Source organism: Papio anubis, chromosome 1 (genome assembly GCF_008728515.1).
Source record: "Papio anubis isolate 15944 chromosome 1, Panubis1.0, whole genome shotgun sequence".
NCBI lineage: Eukaryota > Metazoa > Chordata > Mammalia > Primates > Cercopithecidae > Papio > Papio anubis.
Window position 1 is genome coordinate 37697382 of NC_044976.1, and position 23865 is coordinate 37721246.

At 50.3% G+C, this 23865-nt stretch overlaps 2 protein-coding genes across 44 annotated transcripts in view; both read left to right on the forward strand.

Annotated features, from left to right (window-relative positions):
• The window catches only part of MACF1 (microtubule actin crosslinking factor 1), a 409997-nt gene extending 400000 nt beyond the window's left edge, over nt 1–9997 (forward strand). For 31 of the 42 annotated variants that reach the window (XM_031667185.1, XM_031667174.1, XM_031667208.1 and 28 more), the window contains 4 exons: nt 2674–2885; nt 3788–3898; nt 7594–7723; nt 8531–9997. In XM_031667185.1, the coding sequence (XP_031523045.1) occupies nt 2674–2885; nt 3788–3898; nt 7594–7723; nt 8531–8787 (710 nt within the window). In that variant the 3' untranslated portion in view covers nt 8788–9997. The remainder of the gene's footprint in view (nt 1–2673; nt 2886–3787; nt 3899–7593; nt 7724–8530) is intronic. The other 11 variants (XM_031667267.1, XM_031667250.1, XM_031667245.1 and 8 more) reach the window with 2 other exon arrangements.
• A 4596-nt stretch (nt 9998–14593) lies between these two features.
• Nucleotides 14594–23865, forward strand: part of BMP8A (bone morphogenetic protein 8a) — a 32762-nt gene continuing 23490 nt past the window's right edge. The window contains exon 1 of one of the 2 annotated variants that reach the window (XM_031667309.1): nt 14594–15257. In XM_031667309.1, coding sequence (XP_031523169.1) covers nt 14924–15257 — 334 coding nt within the window. In that variant the 5' untranslated portion in view covers nt 14594–14923. The remainder of the gene's footprint in view (nt 15258–23865) is intronic. The other variant, XM_031667306.1, reaches the window with a different exon arrangement.

The following is a 23865-nucleotide window of genomic DNA, read 5'->3' on the forward strand; positions in this document are numbered from 1 at the left end:
ATACACTTAGTATACATATATACATACACTTAGTATGTGTGTATACACACACACACACACACAGATGTGCAAAGGAGTAAGACACACCAACATTATAATAGTGATGTCCCTTGGGTTGTGAGATTAAGTGACTTTTGTTGTCATTTTGGTTTTTGAGACAGCGTCTTTCTCACCCAGGTTAGAGTGCAGTGGCGTGATCACAGCTCACTGCAGCCTTGACTTCCCAGGCCCAAGCAATCCTCCCACCTCAGCCTCCAGAGTAGCTGGGTCTACAGGCACATGCCACCATGCCTAGCTAATTTGTTAATTTTTTGCAGAGTTGGGAGTTTCACCATGTTGCCCAGGCTGGTCTCCAACCTGGGCTCGAGCACTCTGCCTGAGCCTCCCAAAAGTGCTGGGATTACAGGCATGAGCCATTAAGCAATTTTCATTGCCCTCCTGAGATAGAGGTTGTCAGTGACCTTTGCCAGAGCTATTTCTGTTAGTGGTGGGGATGGAAGCGTGAGTGGTCTGAGGGGAGGAGTGGAGACAGCGAGTGTAGGTGGTGATGCAGAGAGCTAGGCTTGGAATGGCTTGGGGGTCAGAGGACAAAGAGGCCAAGTCAAGTGGAAGACATGAGTTGTAGGTCCACCTCTACTGCCACTTTGCTTGACCTCAGCCTCTGTGAGTACTTCAGTTTCTCTGTAACATAGGGATGCTAATTACGGTCAGGTGCATTATTGCACATTCTGTGAACTGTGCAGTGCATAGGGAACATATCACTGTTATGGTATTGGAGAATGCCCTTCCTAAAACATTTAAAATGTCACTTCCTTCAACTGCAATGCAATTTCAAAGTTTTCTTCTTATATCTTTTTTTTTTTTTCCTGGCAGCGTTTGCTCAGAAGTGAACTTTTTTTTTTTTTTTTTTTTTTTTGAGATGGTGTCTCACTCTGTCACCCAGACTGGAGTGCAGTGGCGTGATCTCGGCTAATTGTAACCTCTGCCTCCTGGGTTCAAGTGATTCTTCTGCCTCAGCCTCCTGAGTATCTTGGACTACAGGCATGCACCACCATGCCCAGCTAATTTTTGTATTTTTAGTAAAGACAGGGTTTTGCCATGTTGGCCAAGCTGGTCTCGAACTCCTGGCCTCGAGTGATCTACCCATCTTGGCCTCCCAAAGTGCTGGGATTACAGACGTGAGCCACTTTGCCCGGCCAAGGGTCACGTATAGTTGAGACTTGAGGAGGAAGGACACACTGGATCATGGAAGGAAACAGTTTAGCATTTCAGGGACCATTAAGTCATAGATCATCCAGACAACAGGGCTCTTAGAGACCGGTTGACCTGATCGTCTCTGGTGAGCCTGAGGAAACTGAGGCCAGAGCAGGAAAAAATCATAGTTGGCAACAGAGCTTAGACTATTTGATATCCAAGTGAGTGCTTTTAAGCTGATACTTTGATATGTTCTGTCAGCATATAATATATTGAGAAGAATTTGGATTTGATTTAGGAATTTGGAACCATGCTGCTTGGACACTTACGTAACCTGATTTAAAACCTGATTCTACCAAAATTCCTCAAATTCCTTGAGGGCCATATGGGGTAGGACAGAAGAGAAAGTGGACAAAATTTCCTGCCACCTTCTAGATTTATGGTTTCTGACCAGTTAAACATCTGTTATAGAAAAGAATGACAAATATTTTGCTCATAATGATTGCCTTTTCTCCAGCAGTCCCATTTGTTTAGCTGTGTCTAGTACTTTGTAAAGAGTGCACAGTTTAGAGTGGATGAGGAGGTAGAGGGTTTCTGCAGGATTACATCTTACAGTGAGAAATAATCTAAGAACATATTCTAGAGGGATTATGTCTTTTAAATTAGTAGCATCTTTCGCATTTAACATTTGTGTTGGCTGTGCGTAAGATCTTCCAATGGAATCCGCATTTTAAGTTCTGGTTGTGCAGCCCCAGAAAGCCACAAGACAGCGCTAACTGGCTTCCCGTGCTGTCTCCATGTTCTTTGCATCTTGATGTTCCTCTCCTACTTGCAGTTGCTCCTTTAGCCTTTTACTGCTTTCAGTTTTTCACTTAACAGTTTCTCACTAGCAAGTTTTGTGCATGGTCTTGATGTCTCTCTCTCTCCCCACCTACATGTTTACTTCTTAATGATTCTCTCCTGATCTTTTTACTGTCCTGAGTTCCTGGACTCCTTTCTTTAGGATTGTTACTGACTGAATTCAAATAGAAGAGTCTAAACAATGTCGATTTCAGTAATATTTTTCTCTACTCTATCCTGCAAAAATTGAGCAAAAAGTACACATGTACTATGAGAGAGAAAAGAGGGCTTTTGATTTAATTTCAGAGGTTTGTGAACTGTTGCATCTGCTTTACCTCTAGTAGTCACAGTGTGCTTACTCCAGGGACAGTGGCAAAGCAAGACACTAACAGCAGAGTAGGCTGGTCCTTCTTTATACACAGAGACTTGCTTATTATACAGTTAACATATCTGCTATGGGTAGGAACCTTGACAAGGCTGATGTGTCATGAGTTTATCTCTATTTTTGAAGAACCCACAGATAATACTAAACCTATATAACTTACATAACTGTTATCATGGGGTCAAGCCACTGTATAACCATCAAAGATACATTTTTGAGAATAACTGATATTGTGTGTGTGTTTATTTCCTTTTTAGCACGAGGTAGAACTAACATTGAACTTAGAGAGAAATTCATCCTACCAGAGGGGGCATCCCAGGGAATGACCCCCTTCCGCTCACGGGGTCGAAGGTCCAAACCATCTTCCCGGGCAGCTTCCCCTACTCGTTCCAGCTCCAGTGCTAGTCAGAGTAACCACAGCTGTACATCCATGCCATCTTCTCCAGCCACCCCAGCCAGTGGAACCAAGGTATGTACTGATCTCCATTATGCCCTTCTTTCCGACTCCCACCCTCACAGATGTTCATTGTTCACGGTAGCCTCTGAAAGACTCCAGTGAGGAGAAGAAATAAAAATAAAAATGTTTTGTTTTATAAATAAAACATGAAAATATACAGACCAAGGCTGCCCTATTCCTAGCAGTACACAGATATATGGCCTTTAAGATGACTCCAAAGGACATTTATTAAAATATGCACTCAGCCTGGTTATGTCAGAAATGTTTATTTCCTCATGTTCTCACTTTAAGTTTGAGCCCGTCCAGTGTTACTACTTTTGAAAATCCAGGCTGAACACAGTGGCTCATGCCTGTAATCCCAGCCTTTGGGAAGCTGTGGTGGGAGGATCCCTTGAGGCCAGAAGTTCAAGACCAGCGTGGGCAACATAGCAAGACCATCTCTACAAATTTCTAAATTTATCATCTCTAATTTTTAAATTTAGCCTAGCATGGTGGTGAGCACCTATAGTCCCAGCTACTCAGGAGGCTCAGGCAAGAGGATTGCTTGAGCCCAGAAATGCAAGACTGCAGTGAGCTATGAATGCACCACTGCACTCCAGCCTGGGCAACAGAGTAAGACTCCGTCTCTAAAAAATAAAAATAAAAAAATAAAAAATTTAAGGGAAAAGGAAAGAAAATCCAGGCACTGGCTGTGCAGTGGAGCTAACAGCTAAGTTTGATGTTACGATGGGTTATGTATGGAGGATGTTAGTGCCTGCCTGGTCCTTCTCATCCTGATGGACCAACATGCATTTTATTTTGTTTTCTGTTTCTTTAAAATTTAGTATCTTCTATTTTTTTCTGTTCCCAATGTGCACCCTTTTTGTTCCTTTTTCAATTGTTCCCGTCCTTCCCTTTGGATTTCCGTTTCACAGACTTCACTTCAGTTCTCTCGCTGTTATGACAAACCCTGGTTGGTAAACAGTAAAGCTGGCACCCCTATCAGGGACAGCCATTCTCCTGACCTCCAGCTGCCCAGCCCCGAGGTAGAGTATGGCTTTGCTGACTGAGGACACAGTCAAGACAAGGCCCTCGCTAATGGACTTGACCAGCTCTTCTTCCTGACACGAATCCCTGCATTCTTCCATCTCTGTGGTGCTTGCTGTCACAGCTGATTCATCTAGTCCAGTGTTTTCAGGGGTTTCTAACTCGGATTCACCAAAATTGGAGAGAAATAAGAGATACCTGAAACTAGATTAATAACTTAATAACTTTATAACAATCTTGAGAATGATACTTGTTCAGAATGGTAAATGATGGTCATTCCTGGAGATTTGTTTATTGATATCATTTATAATCAGGCCTCTTGGAATCTCCAAATGTCAGATACTCAGACGAGTTATGAACACTTGAAATTCAACTATGGCGCATGTTCTACAATGTTCTATCTTTGCTTAGAACAGAAGAGTGGTTGGCGCCACCCACCCTGAGACACATGTCCAGGGTGGTTGGTATTGCCACACCACACTGGTCCGAGGCATGGGTGCTGTCTCCTTCAGCCAAGCACAGCACCAGTGAACACTGCTCTGAGGCTCACATTCTAGCTTCTGAATTTCTTGGCCTAGGCACTTGAGTTTCTGTAGCCTTGATTTGAATACACATGCCAGCAATTAAGCATGTTCAAGTGCAGCCATTAAAATGCCTGAACGCTTTTGGAAGAGCAGTGTTTTAGAAATAAAACATGGACTAGTGGCTTGTCTGATAGCAGTGCAGTTTGCATTCTAGCTCCTACCGGGAAACATTGGATTCTTGTGCCTCAAAAGACAGTGTTGCCTTCAGTCTTGGAAAGCCTTAGCCAGGGAAACAAGGGATGTACAAGAAGGCAATGGCTGTGAATGAGCCGCTGTTTAGAGGTTCATTTTACTCCAAGCTAAAACTCCAGTTCAGAAACGTATCTGGTTTAGAGTATGATCTGCGGACCTACTGCCACTAAACTCCTAGACTTACCCTGCTCATCTTGCTTTTCTTCTTTCCTTAATGGCTCCAGTTTCATAAAAATCTCAGAAGTTCTATTTTAAATTTCAGATGTTTAATGATGAGGTACAAATTCTCATACAGTTCTGATAAATCAGGGCTTTTGTTCTGTCTTAAGGTTTTATTTTCTGTTTCATTTCATTTTGAGGCTTCATCTTTCCTTACTTATTGTGTTCTGTAGCCAGGCCATCTTCTGACTTGGAATTCTAGCCCGGGGTCTAGCTGTTGTGTTCCAGCAGCAGTGCTCAGGAACCTTAGCTTCTGAAACTGGTGCTCTTCCTCCTATGTGGCCAGGGAAGTTTGTGCTTGAGTGTTAATCACTTTCTGTCGCTTATGCTTTTTCTTGATAAATTTAAGAAGTACAGCAAACACAATGAGATGGGTTGCTTTTCTCTTCTATTTGCATAAACGTCTTAAAGGTCCTGGAAAACAATTTACGTAATTGATTTCAAAGAAAAATTAGAATGGCATGCTGTAGCATGTGGCGTAAGTGGTTGTGGTTTTTTTTTTTTTTTTTTTTTTTTTTTTTTTCGTTTTTTAAAAAGCGAAGTAGAGACAAGGTCAAATAATGGATGTTTAAAACGTTTAAGGATCAGCCTGGCCAACATGGCAAAACTCCATATCTACTAAAAATACAAAAATTAGCTGGATGTGGTGGAGGCACTGGTTGTCCCAGCTACACGGGAGGCTGAGGCAGGAGATCACTGGAATCTGGGAGGCAGAGGTCGCAGTGAGCCAAGATTGTGCCACTGCACTCTAGCCTGGGCAACAGAGTGAGACTGTCTCAAAGAAAAAAAGAAAAAAACCCACACAGATTTAAGTCTGGACAAGGTGGCTCACCCCTGTAATCCCAACACTTTGTGAGGCTGAGGTGAGCAGATCACTTGAGCCCAGGAGTTCAGGACCACCCTGGGCAACATGGAGAAACCCTGTCTCTACAAAAAATACAAAAATAAGCCAGCCAGTAGGGAGGCTGAGGTGGGAGGATTGCTTGAGCCTGGGCAGTCAAGGCTGCAATGAGCTGTGAAGTATACCACTGCGCTCCAGTCTGGGTGATGGAGCAAGACTCTGTCTCAAAACAAAAAAACAAACAAACAAAAAAACCCACACATTTAAAATATTCTTTTTCCTGCAGTTAAGACTACTATCTAAAAAACCAAAAAACATCACTTAAATAGGAAACATAGCACCTGTTGGCAGCAGTGATAATAATATATAGCTCTTTTCCAGTTTGGGAAGTGCTTCTATATATCATTTATTTGTTCAACAAGTTGTTATTGAGTTCCTCTTCTGTGCCAGACAATTTTACATGCTGAGGGTGTGAGAGTGAACAAAACAAAGTCCCTGCTTTTATGAAGTTGATGCTTTAATGCAGGAGAGACAGGCAACGAACAAGTAATATCATACGTAAGACAGTGATGAGTACTGTGCAGAACACAGGAAGCAGGGGAGAGAATAGAAGTGTACAAGCAGTGTTCTGAGTAGTGAGGCAAGACCTCTCTGCTAAGGTCATCCTTTCAATAGAGCCTCCGCAGGGAATGAGGGGGTCAGCCACACGTATCTGGGGTAGGCTTGGGGGGTAGTGATTGTGCAACAACAGTCCAGGCAAAATGAACAGCAAAGGGACAAGACTGGGGGACCCTCACTGGGCCATTGGTGAAACAGCAAGGAAGCCAGTGTGGCTGGGATGGACTGATGAGGAGTGTGGTAGAAATGAAGTCAGAGAGGCAGGATTTAATCCCTGATTTCCCAAGAGAGAAGCAAAGACAGATGTTAATTTCAACCAGTCCTGGAACCCAGACTCAAACCCAGGTCTCCAGGCTCTTCACACACAGACTTGTTCCTGATGTCTCAGTCCCACAGTCATGTGCTTCTCATAGTTTATTTGATCCACGAGTTAAGTAATTTTATCTGCATTTTACCAATAAGGATAATGACTAAAAGATCTTACTTGGCCGGGCGCGGTGGCTCAAGCCTGTAATCCCAGCACTTTGGGAGGCCGAGACGGGCGGATCACGAGGTCAAGAGATCGAGACCATCCTGGCTAACACGGTGAAATCCCGTCTCTACTAAAAAATACAAAAACTAGCCGGAGGTGTGAGCATGCCTGATCCCAGCTACTGGGAGGCTGAGGCAGGAAGAATGCGTGAACCGGGCGGAGGCTTGCAGTGAGCTGAGATCTGGCCACTGCACTCCAGCTAGCTGACAAGAGACTCCGTCTCAAAAAAAAAAAAAAAAAAAGATCTTACTAAAGTTACTGCACCTACTTAGTGTTAAGAGATTGGAGTAATACTTGAATCTCCATATCAAATAGGTGGGGCTAAAACTCATTTCAAATTTTTAACCCCAAAATCTTGATACCTAGGATTATTTGAATTTCTTTTTCCTTTACTCATTCACCATAATCGTTTGTTGTAACTATTGTAATCTTACTGAGGATTTTTTTTTCCATTTATAGTGGAAATTAGTAAAACAAAAGGTATTTGAAGACATTTTGAAACTTTTAATTGGAACATAAAACTTTTATTTTGGGAATTATCAAAATATATGACCTAGGATACTTTAAGAGAAATCTTTGTTTTCCTGGACTTTTAATTTGCTTTTCAACTGAGCAAATACAAGGAGGTGTTTGGAGACCTTTGAAAGTTGAATTTCTAGCAAAGATTTTACCAAGTAAAATGTGACCTTTTTATTATTTTTCTTTAAGGTTATCTCATCATCAGGTAGCAAGTTGAAACGACCAACACCAACTTTTCATTCTAGTCGGACATCCCTTGCTGGTGATACCAGCAATAGTTCTTCCCCGGCCTCCACAGGTGCCAAAACTAACCGGGCAGGTAAGTACCTGCCCCGTGGCCTACAAGCCAGGCTGAGAATTTGGAAACAACAGCCTGTGTGGAATGTTTCACTGCTCCCAAGGAGCCGGTAATGAGAGTGGCACTTAGTGTAATGCCCAGAAAGACAGACGTGCAGATGCTCAAGTGACCTTTATTTTTTCTGTCATTACAACTAGCTTTAAGCTTTCCTTCTGAGATGAGATGCTTCCACAGCCAAAAGCTGGGCCATGCGTTCTCATCAGAAATGATCTCATTTGAGAGAATGTAAAAGGAAATGTGGGTCTTCCTCAGACACCAGTCCAGTGTTGGGATGAGCAGCTTGCTAGTAATGTTTCCAACACGTCATACTTATGATGGCTGCTGTTGAACTGAGAAAGGCAGGGGAAGATCACATCTGTTCCCCTGCTACTGTTCCTCATGGGAACCTAGGAATCTGCCTTCATTTCCTGCTGGCTGCTTCCCCTCATTTGGCCTCTATCCATCCTGCCCATGGATTAGCCCAGCTGGCAGGCTCACCCACCTGTGCTGAGGTGGTTGAGCAACCCTGCTTGCCTCCACTTTGGGGGCATGGAAGGTGACAGTGCTGCTGATGGAAGTGGCTTTCTAATCCCTAGGAGACAGCTTCTCAAGTAGAATCACAAAGCTAGAAAAGGCCTCAGCAACTTCTGTATAGATGAGGAAACGGGGGTGCAGAAAGGCTGTGAGATTTGCTTAAGATCACACAGGATCAGAACCCTAGCCTCTGCTCACTTGTTCTTCCACCCCATGCCGTCTCTATAAGTCTGCTGTTTGATTCTTGAATTCCAGACCCTAAAAAGTCAGCCAGTCGCCCTGGGAGTCGGGCTGGGAGTCGAGCTGGAAGTCGAGCCAGCAGCCGGCGAGGAAGCGATGCCTCTGACTTTGACCTCTTAGAGACACAGTCTGCTTGTTCCGACACTTCAGAAAGCAGCGCTGCAGGGGGCCAAGGCAACTCCAGGAGAGGGCTAAACAAACCTTCCAAAATCCCAACCATGTCTAAGAAGACCACCACTGCCTCCCCCAGGACTCCAGGTCCCAAGCGATAACACTGTCCAAGCACCCCCAAGCCACTCTCCACTTTGAATCCTGCTCCATACATTGGGTGTATATTTATTCTGAACGGGAGAAGTTATATTGTTAAAAGTGTAAAAGAATAATTGTGTTATGAAGCTGCCTTATTTTTTTTTCTTTTTGTAAGTTACTATTTTCATGTGAATATTTATGTAGATAAAATTTGCCTCCTGGTAACCCTGTAATGGATGGGGCCCAGAAATGAAATATTTGAGAAAAACAAGTGAAAAGGTCAAGATACAAATGTGTATTAAAAAAAAAAAAAAAAGCCTATTAATAGGGTTTCTGCGCGGTGCAGGGTTGTAAACCTGCTTTATCTTTTAGGATTATTCCTAAATGCATCTTCTTTATAAACTTGACTTGCTATCTCAGCAAGATAAATTATATTAAAAAAAAATAAGAATCCTGCAGTGTTTAAGGAACTCTTTTTTTGTAAATCATAGACACCTCAATTAGCAAGAACTGAGGGGAGGGCACTTATTACTGCTTTTTCCATTGTTTAATGTTTTGTGATTTTTAGCTAAAGAGAGGGAACCTCATCTAAGTAACATTTGCACATGATACAGCAAAAGGAGTTCATTGCAATACTGTCTTTGGATATTGTTTCAGTACTGGGTGTTTAAAGGACAAATGGCTGCTAGAATTCAGGGGTAAATGTACATGTTCAGAAAACGTCAGAACATTTGGGGTTTTAAACTTGATTTGTTGCTCCCTACCAGCCTAGACACCGATAACTCTTGTGTTCACCAGGACCCAGACCCTTGGCAAGGGATAGGCTTGTTGGTGACATTGTGAATTTCAAATTTGTTTTATCCACTCTTTTTGCTATTTATTTAAATGGTCGATCAACTTCCCACAAACTGAGGAATGAATTCCACGAGCCTGTTCTGAAAATGTGGACGTAAGACAAACACGTGCTCGTCCTTTAATGGAGTTCACCAGCACACTTGTTAACCAGTCCCGTTTGCTTTCGTCTTTTTTTGTGCGTAATAAAGTCAACTGACCAAGTGACCATGAAGAGGGGCTGTCTGGGGCTCCTGTTTTTTAGCTGCTGTTCTTCAGCTCCGACCATGTTGCTGTGTGATTATCTCAATTGGTTTTAATTGAGGCAGAAACTGAAGCTCTACCAATGAACTGTTTAAAAACAAGACACACTTTTGTATTAAAATTGCTTGCAGTAACAAATATTTTGTATTTCCTGATTTTCTTTTCAAGCACTACCTTATCTATAAATGTTACCCTGGAGTATAATCATGTTATAGGTACTTAAATGCATTATACGAATCAAAATATCTTGACGGATAAATTGTAGAGCTTAATAGATTTTGTTTTCTTTCATCCTTGTTAATTTTGTTTAATATGGCTGGGCATGGTGGCTCACGCCCATAATCCCAGCACTATGGGGCGCCAAGGCAGGAGGATCACTTGAGTTCAGAATTTGAGACCAGGCTGGGAAACATAGTAAGACCTTGTATCTACTAAAACTAAAAAAGCAATTAGGCATGGTGGCACATGCCTGTAGCCCCAACTACTAGGGAGGTTAAGGTGGGAGGATCACGTGAGCCATGGTTGCACCACTGCTTTCCAGCCTGGGTGACACAGCAAGACCCTGTCTCAAAAAAAAAAAAAAAAAAACGGATATTAACATGAACATGTAGGATATCTGTTCTACTTACATGATTAAACAAATAGCATTATGTAAAAAGATACTAGAAATCTTGGAGATACTGGGTTCTGAGAGAATGGGACCAATTTTTCATACTATGTCACAGTATGCTGAAATTTCTGGTTAAGTGGTAGAATTTCAGAGGTGGAAGCAAAATCGGTCATCATATCTAGCTCCTTTGTTTTACAGATGGAGAAACTGAGATGGGAAAGTAGAAGAGAAAGTGATTTCCCTGAGCTCACGGAATGAATAAATGACAGAAGTGAACCTTGAAGTTCTTCACTCCCTATTCAAGTCTGGCACTTCTGTTTCCTCCAGCCTCTAGACAGTCGGCTTTATAATAGAGCAGCCAAATGCTAACTTAGTAGCAAGAAGAAAAGGGCTAGAGGCTTCGGAGGTAAAGGGGCTGAAACTCATGCCACGTGTGTTCTTGGTCATCAGGCCACATTCCTTATGACATAGGCATTTGGTGAGGTCGATGCATGTTTGCCAAAGCTGTGAAGGCCAAATATCCTGATTAAAAGGAATTTGGAGCCTAATGGATTCTGAAGGAAGTGCTTACTCTGTTCTCCATAGAACTGAGGAACTTCAAGCTGCCGGGACTTTGTATAGGATAGTGTTTTCACCCTAATTTGCTTCCCCTTCTAGGCCTCTTGGCAGGAGAAGCATGCGAGACCAGCTTGACCTCCATCTTCCTAGATTCTGGACTATGGTACAGAATCTTAACAAGTAATTAAGGTTTTCTGGCAAAGTTCATCTGGCAGTGGCACCAACAAAAAGTGCATTTTTTTTCTTTTTCTTTTTTTTTTTTTTGAGATAGGGACTCACTCTGTTGCCCACTGGAGTGCAGTGGCACAGTCTCGGTCGACCGCAACCTCCACCTCCCAAGCTCAAACGATTCTCCTGCCTCAGCCTCCTGAGTAGCTGGAGTTACAGGCGTGCACCACCATGCCTGGCTAAAGGTGCGTTTCCATTCAACAAATGCCTGCACACAAGAACATGTAGGAAATAACTAGATGCTAGGAAAAGGGTTAAAGTATAATCACAGTTCTGGGCCAGGTGTGGTGGCTCACACCTGTAATCCCAGCACTTTGGGAGACTGAGGCGGGTGGATCACCTGAGGTCAGGTGACCAGCCTGGTCAAGGTGGTGAAACCCCATCTCTACTAAAAATACAAAAATTAGCCAGGTGTGGTGGTGGGCACCTGTAATCCCAGCTACTCGGGGGGCTGAGGCAGAACAATTGCTTGAATCTGGGAGGCAGAGGTTGCAGTGAGCCAAGATTGTGCCACTACACTCCAGCCTGGGTGACGAGTGAAACTCCGTCTCAAAAAATATATATGTGTGTGTGTGTGTGTGTGTGTGTGTGTGTGTGTGTGTATGTAAAATCACAGTCCTGTGATAGAAATGGTAAATGAGGAAGGCAAATTTGGTGTCTGCTGGGGACTTGAATGATGCAATAACTAGCTCATGTTTTTTGAGTGCTTACTGTAAGCCAGTGGTTATGCTAAGTGCTCTATATACATTCTCACTGAATACCCTTAACAGTTCTATGATCATTAGCCCCCTTTTCTTGATGAGACACTGAGTCTGAGAGATTAAGATCACAGAGTTGCCAGGTGGCTAGGGAAAGCCCTTGTTTTGACACTACTTTCTCCAAGAAAGCTACCCCACCTCAGTTCCCTTCCAGTCCTGGTATTCTGGGATTCCACTCCCACATCGTCTGCTCCCACTTCCCTGCTCCTCTGCCCTTCCAGCCACTTTGTTGGCTCCTCTGTGGGAGCACAGCTTTCATTCTGCCTTGGGAAATTGCCGTGTTCACCAGCTGTCACCCCTGTTGCTGTGGGGGCTGCTCAGGGGCAGAGGCTTGTCCGCTCCATCTCTGGCTCAGGGCACAGCACAGAGCAGCTCATGGTGGTTGTTGCTGAACTGAATTGTGGGCAGAGGCCCTTGGAATGGCTAAAATCTGCTGTTTAGGTTTATGGGAATGTGAAGCCCGTTGTTTAGAAAACACAGCTCTATCTCCACATCGTAAATTGAGAAATGATTTCTGTTACAAGAATCAGCCCAGCACTGGGCAGCTTGCAGTCTAGCTGGGAGCCCAGAATTGCACAAAACAAACCTGAGAATTGCACAGGCTGGATCTAGGGCCTCAAGTGATGCGCAGTGGATTCAAAAGGAGCATGCAGAGAGGACAGTGAAGGGGGCGTGAGCAGGAGATTCCAAGACTGACCAAGATGACATGGGGACAAAGCCCTGTGGATTCAGCCTCCTAAACAGCTTTCTCTGCCCCTCCACCCAATCACCATTAGAAGCTCATTGTCATTGTACCCACTCCCACATCTGATTACTGTACCTGCCTCCAACTGCAGGGCCCTGACTCCTGTCTCCCTCTGATCCATATTCCGCTCTGCTTCCATGCTCTGGTCTTGGGTACTTTCAACGGTTATTCTGCATTATCCTTAGCTCAGTATCCTTATGGGACAGTCCCAGTCTGCAGAGAAGCCCCAGCCTCTAGGCGGTGGCATCCACGTCTGCTCCGCCTGGAGCCGGTGCAGGTGCCTCATGGGGGGCGCTCTGGGGACCGCGCAGAAAATTTACGGGCAGTGTGGAAATATACCTGTTGGGTAAAAGACAAACTAGGCATGTGTTTAAGCCACCAGCAAATGACTATTTAGATTACTAATTTGATGTAGAAAATTTTATTGAGGTGATGACTTCAAAACGTGATTTTGAGGGCATTATACACTTGCTTCAAGGTTTAATCTTCAATCCACATGGGGGGGCACCATAATCTCTGGTGCCCAGGGCCCTCGTCTAGCTCCTGTGAGGCCCTTTGCGGTCCCTCCCTTGCCAGCCCCTCCAGCCTTGGCCATTTGCCCCCTGGGCTCTCCAGGTTCCACTGCCCCCCTGCCCAAGCCCAGCTCCACTGCTGTGTGACATGGCGTAAGTCCCTTAACCGCTGTGTGCCTCAGTTTCCTCATTTGTTAAAAGAGGAGGTTCCAGTGGTATGTACCCCCTAACGATGTGCGAGCATCACAGAAATGACACAGGACACACACTCAGAACATGCCTCGCGCGTGGAAAGTGCTGACTGTTACCATTATTAGGCCCCCCCCCCCCGGGGTCTCAGGGCCTTGGCACAAGCTATTTCGTCTGCCTGAAGCACTTTCCTCCACTGACCTTTCCCAGCGCAGTCTAGGTGCCTTCTTCCGCAGCGCCTGAACCACACAGGAATAATTATGTAAGGCTAGAGCGCGCCCAGGGAAGAGCAGGGTGTGCAGAAAGAGACTGAGTCAGTCGAGACGTTTCCGCGGGGATCCTTCTCCTACCAGGCCTGCACCGGGGCTGTGGCGACTAAGAAGACGTGCACAGGTGGCTCCCGAGTGTTCGGGAAGGGCCCCAGAGCCTCTGGCCCGGATGGAGGCAGGAAGCGGAGTCTCCTCTGCAAAGCTGTATCAGTACCGGAGACGCAGGGCGCGCAGCGAGGGCTGGCGGGGGCGGCCCGCCTGGGACCCTGCCCGGGCTCACGCGGGAGCCAGGTGGGGGACGCATGGAGAAGCAGCCGAGCAGGTGCTGGGAAGGAGGCGCCCGCAGAAGCGCATGCAGGGGCCACGGGGAAGGCGCCAGGAGGCGGCGAGGGGCCGCGGTGGCCGGAACTCGGGCCGGCTACTGCGGGCAGAGGAACGTGCCCCACCCCCGGGGCTTGGCTGGCACCGCCCGGCTCTCCAGACGGGGCTGCGGCCGCGTGTCGGGCCCGGTGACGACCCCCGCACACCACGGCAGGGCGGCCGGGTGGCACCACTGGCGAGACTGGGACGGCGCCACAGCCTTAGGATCTGTGCGCCTAGGCCCGCGGCGGGAGCCACTACGGCCATGACCACGCTGACGCCCAGGCTGCAGGCCCCTCGCCCGGACCACCTGCCAGCCACCCCGAGTTCGCACCTCCGGGTCGCCCCACCCGCGACACCGGCCGCCGCCCCAGGACCCTCGTGGGCGTGGCCTTCGCGCCCCGGCCCCGCCCCCGCGTCCCCATTGGTCAGTCCCGGGGGTGGGCGGGCGGCACCGACGGCAGAGCCGGGGCTGGGACTCGCGGGAATCGCGCAGCACTGGTCGCTGCCGGAGCTCGCCCGTCGACCCTGCGCTGCGCGGACCGCGGCCACAGACGGACTGGTGGGCACGGCGGCGACAGACGGATTGGCTGACAGTCCCAGTCCTCAGAGGAGCCCCGGCCTCGAGGCGGTGGCGTCGGCGTCCGCTTATCCCAGAGCCGGGGCAGGTGCCGCTCGGGGGGCGCTCCAGGGACCGCGCTGAGGCCGCGTACGCCGCCCGCCGAGGCCGGCCCCCCGCTTGCCGAACCCAGCTCCCCGCTCGCCGTCGGGGCGTCCCCGGGCCCAGGGGCGGCCGCGGAGCCGATGCGCGCCAGCTGAGCGTCCCTGGCCCGCCATGGCCGCGCTTCCCGGCCCGCTCTGGCTCCTGGGCCTGGCGTTGTGCGCGCTGGGCGGGGGCGGCCCCGGCCTGCGACCCCAGCCCGGCTGTCCCCAGCGACGTCTGGGCGCGCGCGAGCGCCGGGACGTGCAACGCGAGATCCTGGCGGTGCTCGGGCTACCCGGGCGGCCCCGGCTCCGCGCTCCACCCGCCACCTCCCGGCTGCCCGCGTCCGCGCCGCTCTTCATGCTGGACCTGTACCACGCCATGGCCGACGACGACGACGAGGACGGCGCGCCCGCGGAGCGGCGCCTGGGCCGAGCCGACCTGATCATGAGCTTCGTCAACATGGGTGAGTGCGGCCGCCCGCGCGGGGACCCTCGGAGTAAACTGGCTGCAGGGGAGAGTGCGCGCATCCGCCGGGCCCTGGCCGAACGGGGTGTCACAGACGGTGAACGCGAACCACAGGGGGGTGGGACCGCCGTGATTAGGGAAAGTCTAAGGGTCATGGGGCCCCCTGGGCTGCGGGGTGGTCAGGAGCAGGGTGGGGGGAACTGTGGACTCCCAGGCGCTGCCTTCACCCTGCCCCAAACACACCCAGGAGTAAGAATCAGGTGATGTCCTTGCCCACCTGGGCTGCCCCAGGCAGACAGCCTGGTCCTGGGGAGACAGGTGAGTAAACAGAGGCCGGGATGCTGTCACTGTGATAAGGGCAGTACTGAGGAGAGGGACAAAGTTCAGCGTGGAAACCTGTGGTCACATCATCAGAGTGACCAGAGCTAACTCGCGTGCCCTGAGTCCCCAGCAGGCTCTTCCCTGTGCGGAGCCTGGGTGAGGTGCGGCTGTCAGGGGAGCGGCTGGGGAAGGAGCAGGCTCAGTTCAGTGGGGCAGGGACTGTGGCCTTGTCACCCTGGGCCCAACACCTCGGATGTGATCTGGTATAGGGTGAGTGTCCAGGCCTGTGGAATGGCCCAGTGGGCAGCTGGACCCACTTTGTTCTCCCAGGCAAAGCCCGGCTTTTCCTGTCTGCAAACATCTTGTATCACACCCTGGAGCGATTTATTCCTTAAGATCTCAGAGATTTTTTTTCCAGTACTAAACTCTTTGGTCTATGGTCGTGTAGTTACTGTTGGTCAGGTCCCCCATCTGCTTTGCCTCCTGTCTGTGGCTAGTGACAGGCCAGGGTCTGGGGGCCAAGGACCACAGCTCAGCCCAAAGTAGGGGAGCTGTGGGGCCGAGAGCAAGGACAGGGAACCTGCCCCGGCCACCAGCCTCCCTCCACAGACAACATCATTAATTCTTCATCCTCACGACAACCCTGGTAACAGCCACCATCTTCATCCCCATCTCCCAGATGAGGACAGTGAGGCTCAGAGAGGCAGCGCCATGCCTAGGACAGTGCAACCTCAAAGCCTCTGAGCCAGGACAGCCAGAAAGCCTGACTGTCCGTCCATCCAGTGCCCAGTGAGATGACATTTCTGTTGTCAGGTCAGGCTTTCAGGGTGCAGAGAGCTTTCTGAGGAGTCTGGGCTGAAGAACACAGGGGACTGAGCCGCAGCAGGTTTTGTGGGGCCATCAGCCATTTGCTTCCTACACTAGGGCAGAAGAGGGCATGGCCAAGCCTCTGCTCCCTGCAGCCCAAGAGCTGGTGGTGGAGGTGAGCAGCAGGAGACAGCCGTTCACCATCGGTGAGCGCCCAGTGCCAGGCACAGGACTCCGGCCGGTGGGATCTGGATGCTGCCTTCCTAGTTAGAGGACAGGGTGGGGATGTGGGACAGAGGAGACCATCGTGAAGCTGGGACTGGGCCTCTGTCATCAGGACAGGCTGACACTGGGCTCAGGACCAAGAAGAGCTGTGGATGGAGTCGTCCAAGAATGTCCCCGGGGGAGTCGACCATCAGAATGAGTCACCACCCAGCCCATGTCCTACCTCCTCTGGCATCCCCTGGGTCAGGACATGCCCAGCCTGGTGGGGCTGTTGCTGGGAATTGGGCAGGGCCTACCCCTCTGTGTGACCTTAGGGAAGTTCGTCACCCTCTCAGCCTTGGTTGCTCCTTGTAAAATGAGGTGCCTGGTGATCTGTCCTCAGGGTTGTTATGTGATTGGTAGAGGGGCAGGAATGGAAAGCCTGTGCTGCTCCCCTAAGGGTGAACCTGGACCTGGCCATTTTTAGCCTTCCAGCTGTAGCCCAGCCTTAGTGTGGAGGTGACAGGAACATCTCCACATGTCTTGTACACCTGAAACCCAGAAATGAACTCTAAAAGCCCATCAAAGGTGTTTGTACTTATTTTTAAAATGAAAAGTAGCATGTGAAATTTTTCTCTTTTTTTCTTTCTTTCTTTTTTTTTTTTTTTTTTCAAGAGGCAGGATCTCGCTCCATTCCCCAGGCTGGAGTGTAGTGGTGCGATTATAGCTCACTGTGGCCTCTAATTCCTGGGCTCAAGCAGTCCTCCTCCTTCAGCCTCCCCAGTAGCTAGGGCTACAGTTGCACACCACCACACCCAGATAATTTTAAAATATTTCTTGTAGAGATGGGGAGTCTCACTGTATTGCCCAGGCTGGTCTTGAACTCCTGAACTCAAGCAATCCTCCCAACTCAGCCTCCCAAAGTGCTGGGATTACAGGCGAACTTTCACAGCCTTACAATGCCTCATTTAATTCATGTGAGACTCTTTTGCCAGCCCTGTTTCATGGGCTCAGAGAGGTTAAATGGCCAGCCCAGGGCCACACAGCACATCCGGTATGACATCCATGGCTGTGGATTCCAAATCCCAGCTTCCTCCCGCCCCAGCTCTGGGCATTTCGTGCAGACCCGGGGCCTCCAGCGCTGCTGCGGGATTAGCAAGCAGGTGGTTGTTAGTGGAAGCCCCGGCTGCGGGTGGGCGTGGCCAGCTGTCAGAAGGGCTTCTTTATTCTGCTCTGCTTAACTGCACTAGTAGAACTCTCTCAGTTAGAGTAGCTTTAACTGGTAATTACTGAGGCCGTGGGGCGGAGTGGGGGTGGGGTGCCGATCAGACAAATACCAGGATGCTGTCAGTGTTTGGAGGCCCCTGAAGGTTGGCGGCCCCAGAGCCACCACAGGATCTAATAGCAGGGTCGCTGTGGTGTCACCGCCCACACCCAGGCTCCCACACCTGCTCCCGCCAGCTCCACCTCTCCTATCAGCCTCATCTGGCTCCTGAATAGCCAGGCCTGGTGCCCCTAGGGCCCAGCTGTTGATGGCAGCCTGTAGGACCCAGAGGGTGGGACTCTCACAGGCCTCCCGCCATGGTTCAGGTCTCTGTGCAGAGCAGGTGCTTTAGGAAGGCAAGCCTGCGTCCTGATGTTCAGAGCATTGGGAGGCCAGGGCTGGGGTCAGAGCTGGGGCCCCGCCTGGCCTGTCATCCATATCAGCCTGTAGACCTGGGCTCTCTTGGGCAGGACAGTGATGGAGCAGTTGGATTCTGTCCCTGGTCTCTCTGCTCAGGGAGGGGAGAGCCCTGAACTGGGAGGCAGGACCCAGGTTCTTGTGCTGCCTGGGCCCGCCATTAACTCCTGCATGTCCTGGGCCACGGCCTTTCCCTTCCCTGAGCCTCTGCTTTCTCGTCCATTCTACGGTGATGGCATCAGAAAAGCAAGGTGCCTCCCATCCCTGACCCTGTGGCTCTGTGGCAGAGGCGCCTTCTCACACCACCGCCATGCCTTGGCCCCAGTGCCTCAGGCCGGCCCGGCCCCTCCCGAGGGAGGAAGGATGGCAGGAAGGACCACCTCTGCACACTCCTTCTCAATCCTTCTCCACCCATGTCAGCGGAGAGGCAGGTGCCGATGTTCCAGATTGAGAAACTGAGGCATACGCAGGACTAGCAGGCAGAAGTCCAGCCAGGATCAGAATGCAGGCGGCTTCACTTTCGTCCTGACCCCTTCCTGAACCAGACAGATTTGCTCCTGTGGTCTCCAGTGGCCATGGACCGGGGTGTTGATGAACAGAGCCGTCTGGATTTGGGAGAAGCAGGACTGAGTGGGAATTCAGGACCTGGCCTGGGTCCTGCTCTGCCCTTGCCATGTGACCTGGAAGGGTGGCACCATCTCCGTGGGCCCCGGGGCCACTTCCTTTGTTTCTTTACTAGGGACCTCTTTCATTTTCCCATTCATTCATTCAGCAAATCATTCTGTAGCACCTACCAAGGACGAGGCACAGTTCTAGTCACTGGGGATATAACAGTGAAAAAAGTATCACGCCTGTAATCCCAGCACTTTGGGAGACCGAAACGGGCGGATCACGAGGTCAGGAGATCGAGACCATCCTGGCTAACATGGTGAAACCCCGTCTCTACCAAAAATACAAAAAAAATTAGCCAGGCATGGTGGTGGGCATCTGTAGTCCCAGCTACTCGGGAGGCTGAGGCAGGAGAATGGCGTGAACCCGGGAGGCGGATCTTGCAGTGAGCCAAGATCGCGCCACTGCACTCCAGCCTGGGCGACAGAGAGAGATTCCGTCTCAAAAAAAAAAAAAAACCCAATGAAAAAAGTAAAGTTCCTGTCCTCAGGGAGATGACTTTCTAGTGCGAGAGACACATAATACATACATGAGCCCTAAAGGTAATTAGGGCTCCTGGAAGCAGGAGGGGCTGAACAATGGCGAGACAGACAGGGCTAGATTGGGGGTTTCTGACCTGAGACCCACACACACGGAATTTGCATCCTGACACCGACACCTGATCTCAGTGTGATCTGGGCTTTCCAGTCAACCTCCCCAAGCCTCAGTTTCCTCCTCTGTAAAATGGAGATACTCATCTTATGGGGCTGCTCCGGGCTTGTGTGAGATGATACCCAGCAATGCCCACGTGCCCAGAACCTCCGCATCTGTTCCGTCATTGGTATCTCACAATTGCTGTCACATCTGTGTTTGAAAGAGAAGAGAATGAGGCTCAGAGCAGTTAGGTGGTTTTCCCAAGGCCACACAGCGGGTCGTCTCCCTGCCTCCATGTCAGACATAGCAGCTGCGTCCACCAGGTCCCAGCCTATCATTAGATGCAGTAAGTGCTGTCGAATTGAACTAAACGTGAATGTGTGTTGTAAGCTAAGAAGCCTGTTGTTAAAGTATTTTTATTTTGGGGGGATTTATAGAAATAATGCATGCTCATTCTACAAAATTCAGATTCTGCAGAAGCATGTAACTTGGGTGCCCCTGGGGAGCCCCATTCCTACCAGACGGTCCCTCCAGCATCTACTTTCTGATCTTCATTGCCATGGCCTGTTCTTTGAACTTCACATAAATGGAATCTTACAGTGCGTACTCTCGAGTCTAGCCTTTGGCCCAGCATACTTCTGTTTCCATTTTCCTCCGTGTTGTGGTATCTGTAGCTCGTTCTTTCCTAACTGAGTTGTATTCCATTGCATGAATATACATGCCACTGTCCATCCATTGTTAGGGACATTCGGGTTGTTCTGAACACTTTTACCCACGTCCCTCTGTGGATATATTAAAGCGGGAATTTTAATCTTGCGTGTGCCATTTGGGAGCTGTGTGATGCTGAGCAGCTTGCTTCAAGTCCCTGAAACTCAGTTTCCACACCTTTGAGACAAGGTAAGTGAGCCAGCCTCGCGGGGCTGCATGCAGTGTAGCCAGCTGGAGGCTGACACACAGAAGGAACTTCACAAATGGGTGCTGACCGTGCCCCACTTCTGTACCATTGCTCATTGGGTAGCTCCTTCATAGAATACACTTACCTCCATTTTTGCTTGTGAAAACTCCACCCACTTTTAAATGAAGGTGGGTCAGGGTTTCCATAAATCTCTCTGCTCCTACCCCACAATCCCACAGGGACAGGCTCTTTCCAGGCAGAAGCCCCACCTGCCTTGCATGCACTTCTCTTAGGATTCTAGTCGCTTTCTGCCTGTGTGACCCAGGGGCACACCTAACCCCTCTTTCTCGTACTTCTCAGCAGCCCCTGAGCAACCTGAGAACACGACCAAGTCTGACTCTTCCCTGCCCCCGCCCCTGCCCCCCCCCCCCCTCCCCCCCCCCCCCCCCCCCCCCCCTGTGGCAGGAAGTTGAAGGAAAGAGGAACCCAGCAGGAGGCAGGGAGAGCCAGGAGGAGCCTGGGCCTGGTCAGGTGGGACAGAGTGGGGCCGGCCCTCCCTGTCTGTGTGGGGGCTAACAATGGGTGCCACAGCTCCCTGGGCCCTCCCCTGGGACCCCGAGTCCCCGCAGGGCCCCGCCTGGAGGAAGGTGGCTTCACGGGCATTCTCGGGTGTCTGTTGACAGGAGGGCCTTGTTGACGGGTGACCCCCCATCCCAATATGTCCCATTGAACTCCAGGGCCACTCGTTTCACACTGGCCCCAAGTGTGAACATCCACATCACGGGCCTCTAATCTGACACGGGCCTCTAATCTAGCCCTGGAAACCCTCTGTCCCCCTTGGCCTCAGTTTCCCCATCTCTGCAGGGTTGCCTGAAGGCCTTTCCAGCTCTGACCGAAGAATGTGCCCAACCCCTGCCTGCTGATGGGGGCTCCTCCGGGGTGAGGCACAGGGTGGGGAGGTGCACCCAGCCCCCCTCCTCCCGGAACCTCTTTCCCACAGGCAAGAGAGGATGTGTCACTGTGACCACTTCTTTCTGGAAAATTCCCACAGTTCAGTTCTTTCCTGGGATTTCACTGGAGGAATTGCATCTTTCTTGCTCACATCTCCTGGGATCTATTCTTGGCCTTGGCGGGCTTGATGTGGTGGTATGTGTGGGTGTTCCCTTTTAATTTGGGGTCCAGAGCTGTCTGAGGCCTGGACCGGTAATTATGAGAGCAGCACCATTTATGGAAACAGCCCTTGAAGCAAGCCAGTGATGAGACCCGGCTGGAAATACCTCAGCATGGAGGCCTGGGCCTGCCTGGAGGCGGTGCTGAGATTTCTGGGTGGGAGAAGCCCCTTCAGGATGCAGAACCAACGGGTCATGAGTCCCGCCCTCCCTTGGCCTGCAGAGGCTGTGGGGCCCAAGTCTTGTTTTGGGTCTGAAATGGGGCACCCCCCAGCCTTTGCTGCCTGTGGGACAAGCCAGACCAGCCCGGCCCAGGCACCCCAGGCTCTGGGGGAGCCGCTGTCCACCCTCAGGGGCCAGGCCAGGAGAGGAGGCAGGTCCACAGCAGTCAGGAATGTCGGTGGCTTCTGATAGAGTCACACGGGGACATGGTAGCCACACCCGGACTGGCAGTGATACCCAGCCCAAAGGGCTCTGAGCCGCTGTCCTGGGGACAAGAGGCCCTTGGGAAGAAGGCGCTGGGGCACCCCCGCTCTAGAGCCCTGGAACACTACAGCCAATGAGCCGACCTGCGAGTCTCCCATATCCACCCACGTGGCTCCGTCCTGGCCCTCCAAGGGCTCGCTGTCCAGAGGAACAGCTGAACCAGAGACAGCAAGCCCTGGCATGGGGGCCGGGAGAGGCTGAAAGCCTGACCTGCCTGGGGTCTGAGCACTGGGAGGCTTCTCAGCCGGACTGAGAGGGACGGGGCCGCCTGGGGAGAGCAGCTTCCAGGAGGGACTCTGCGGGAGGCGTCTGCAGGCAGAAGGCACAAGAGGCCCGAGGGACAGATGGCAGGACCAGCGCAGGGAGGGCCCTGGGACACTCTTCCTGTGGGCCCTTCGGGGCTGGGGAGGGTCTGAGGGGAGGTGGGACCAGTCACAGGCCACAAGAGTCTGTTCTGAGCTGGAGGATGAGGGTGTCTTTTGAAGTCTCACTTTTTGGTCAGAAATAAGACAGATTTAGGTTGTCTGGGTGAGACTAAATTACCCAGGGCACAAAAATAGCCAGAGCCCTTGTTGATGTTGGGCTGAGGGTCGCAGAGTTTGGCGTCTGGAGGCCTAGCCTGGAGTGGCTGGTGACCATGCCCGGTGAAGGCCACCTCCTGCCCCTAGTGGCCTTTCCTGGAAGAGCAGGATGCGGAGGTTGCTTTATCCGAGGCTGGAGGCGGAGGCTGAGGGCTCTCTGATTGTTTATTTTCCCAGAGCCATGGTGAGGTGGTGCAGAAAGTAACCTTTTCTGCCTCCCATGTGCCTCTCCGTGGGGTGGCATTGTCTGTCCTGGATTCTGAGCCAAGCCACCCAGCCGGTGTGTCTCAATGGAACTGGCTGTCACCAGTCCCTGTTGGCTGCAGAAGGCTCTACAGGCACACTGTGGCCCAAGTGACTTCTCACCTCCCAAGGTCATGGCCTGTCACAACATTGGTTGGCAGCAACTGAAGTTTTGAAGTTCTTCCCAGGTCACAGGGCCTCTTTGAATCACTGTGCTGAGTTCTTGGAGGCTAGAAACAGGATTTCTTGGAGATGGACTGGCCTTGCCTGTCACTGCAACCTCCTCTCACACACTTCAGGCCCCTGACCACTAGATTCCAGCCACACCAGCCTCCTTGATGTTTCTCGAACATGCAGGGCCTTTGTATCCACTGTTCCCTCTGCCTAGAAGGCCGTCCTTCTCTTCACACAACTGGTTCCTTCTCCCACAGTCGAGGGTATTTTCCCCTTACTTCCCAGGTTTTAGACTAATGAATGGATCCCTAGCACTTTTGAAAGGCAGTGTTTCTCCACTACTGACAGTCTTGCATCCCAGGAAACATTTGACAATATCTGGAGACATTTTGAGTTGTGTAAATGGAGAGGGGAAGGGAGTGCTGCTGTCGGCTAAGGGGCGGAGGCCAGGGATGCTGCTAAACATCCTGCAGCACACCGCACAGCCCCTACAACAAAGAATTATCTGGCCCAAATTGTCAATGGTGCCACAACTGAGAAACCTGTTCAAGGTGACCTGTGTTTGATGGTGGTGATGATGATGGGCTCACCCTTTATTAGATACAAGGTTGTCTTATTCTGTCTTGTGTTGCTGTAACAGACTCCCTAAGACTGAGTAATTTCCCCCAAAAAAAAAGAGAGAGAGAGGTTTATTTTATTTTATTTTATTTTTGAGACAGAGTCTTGCTCTGTCACCCTGGCTG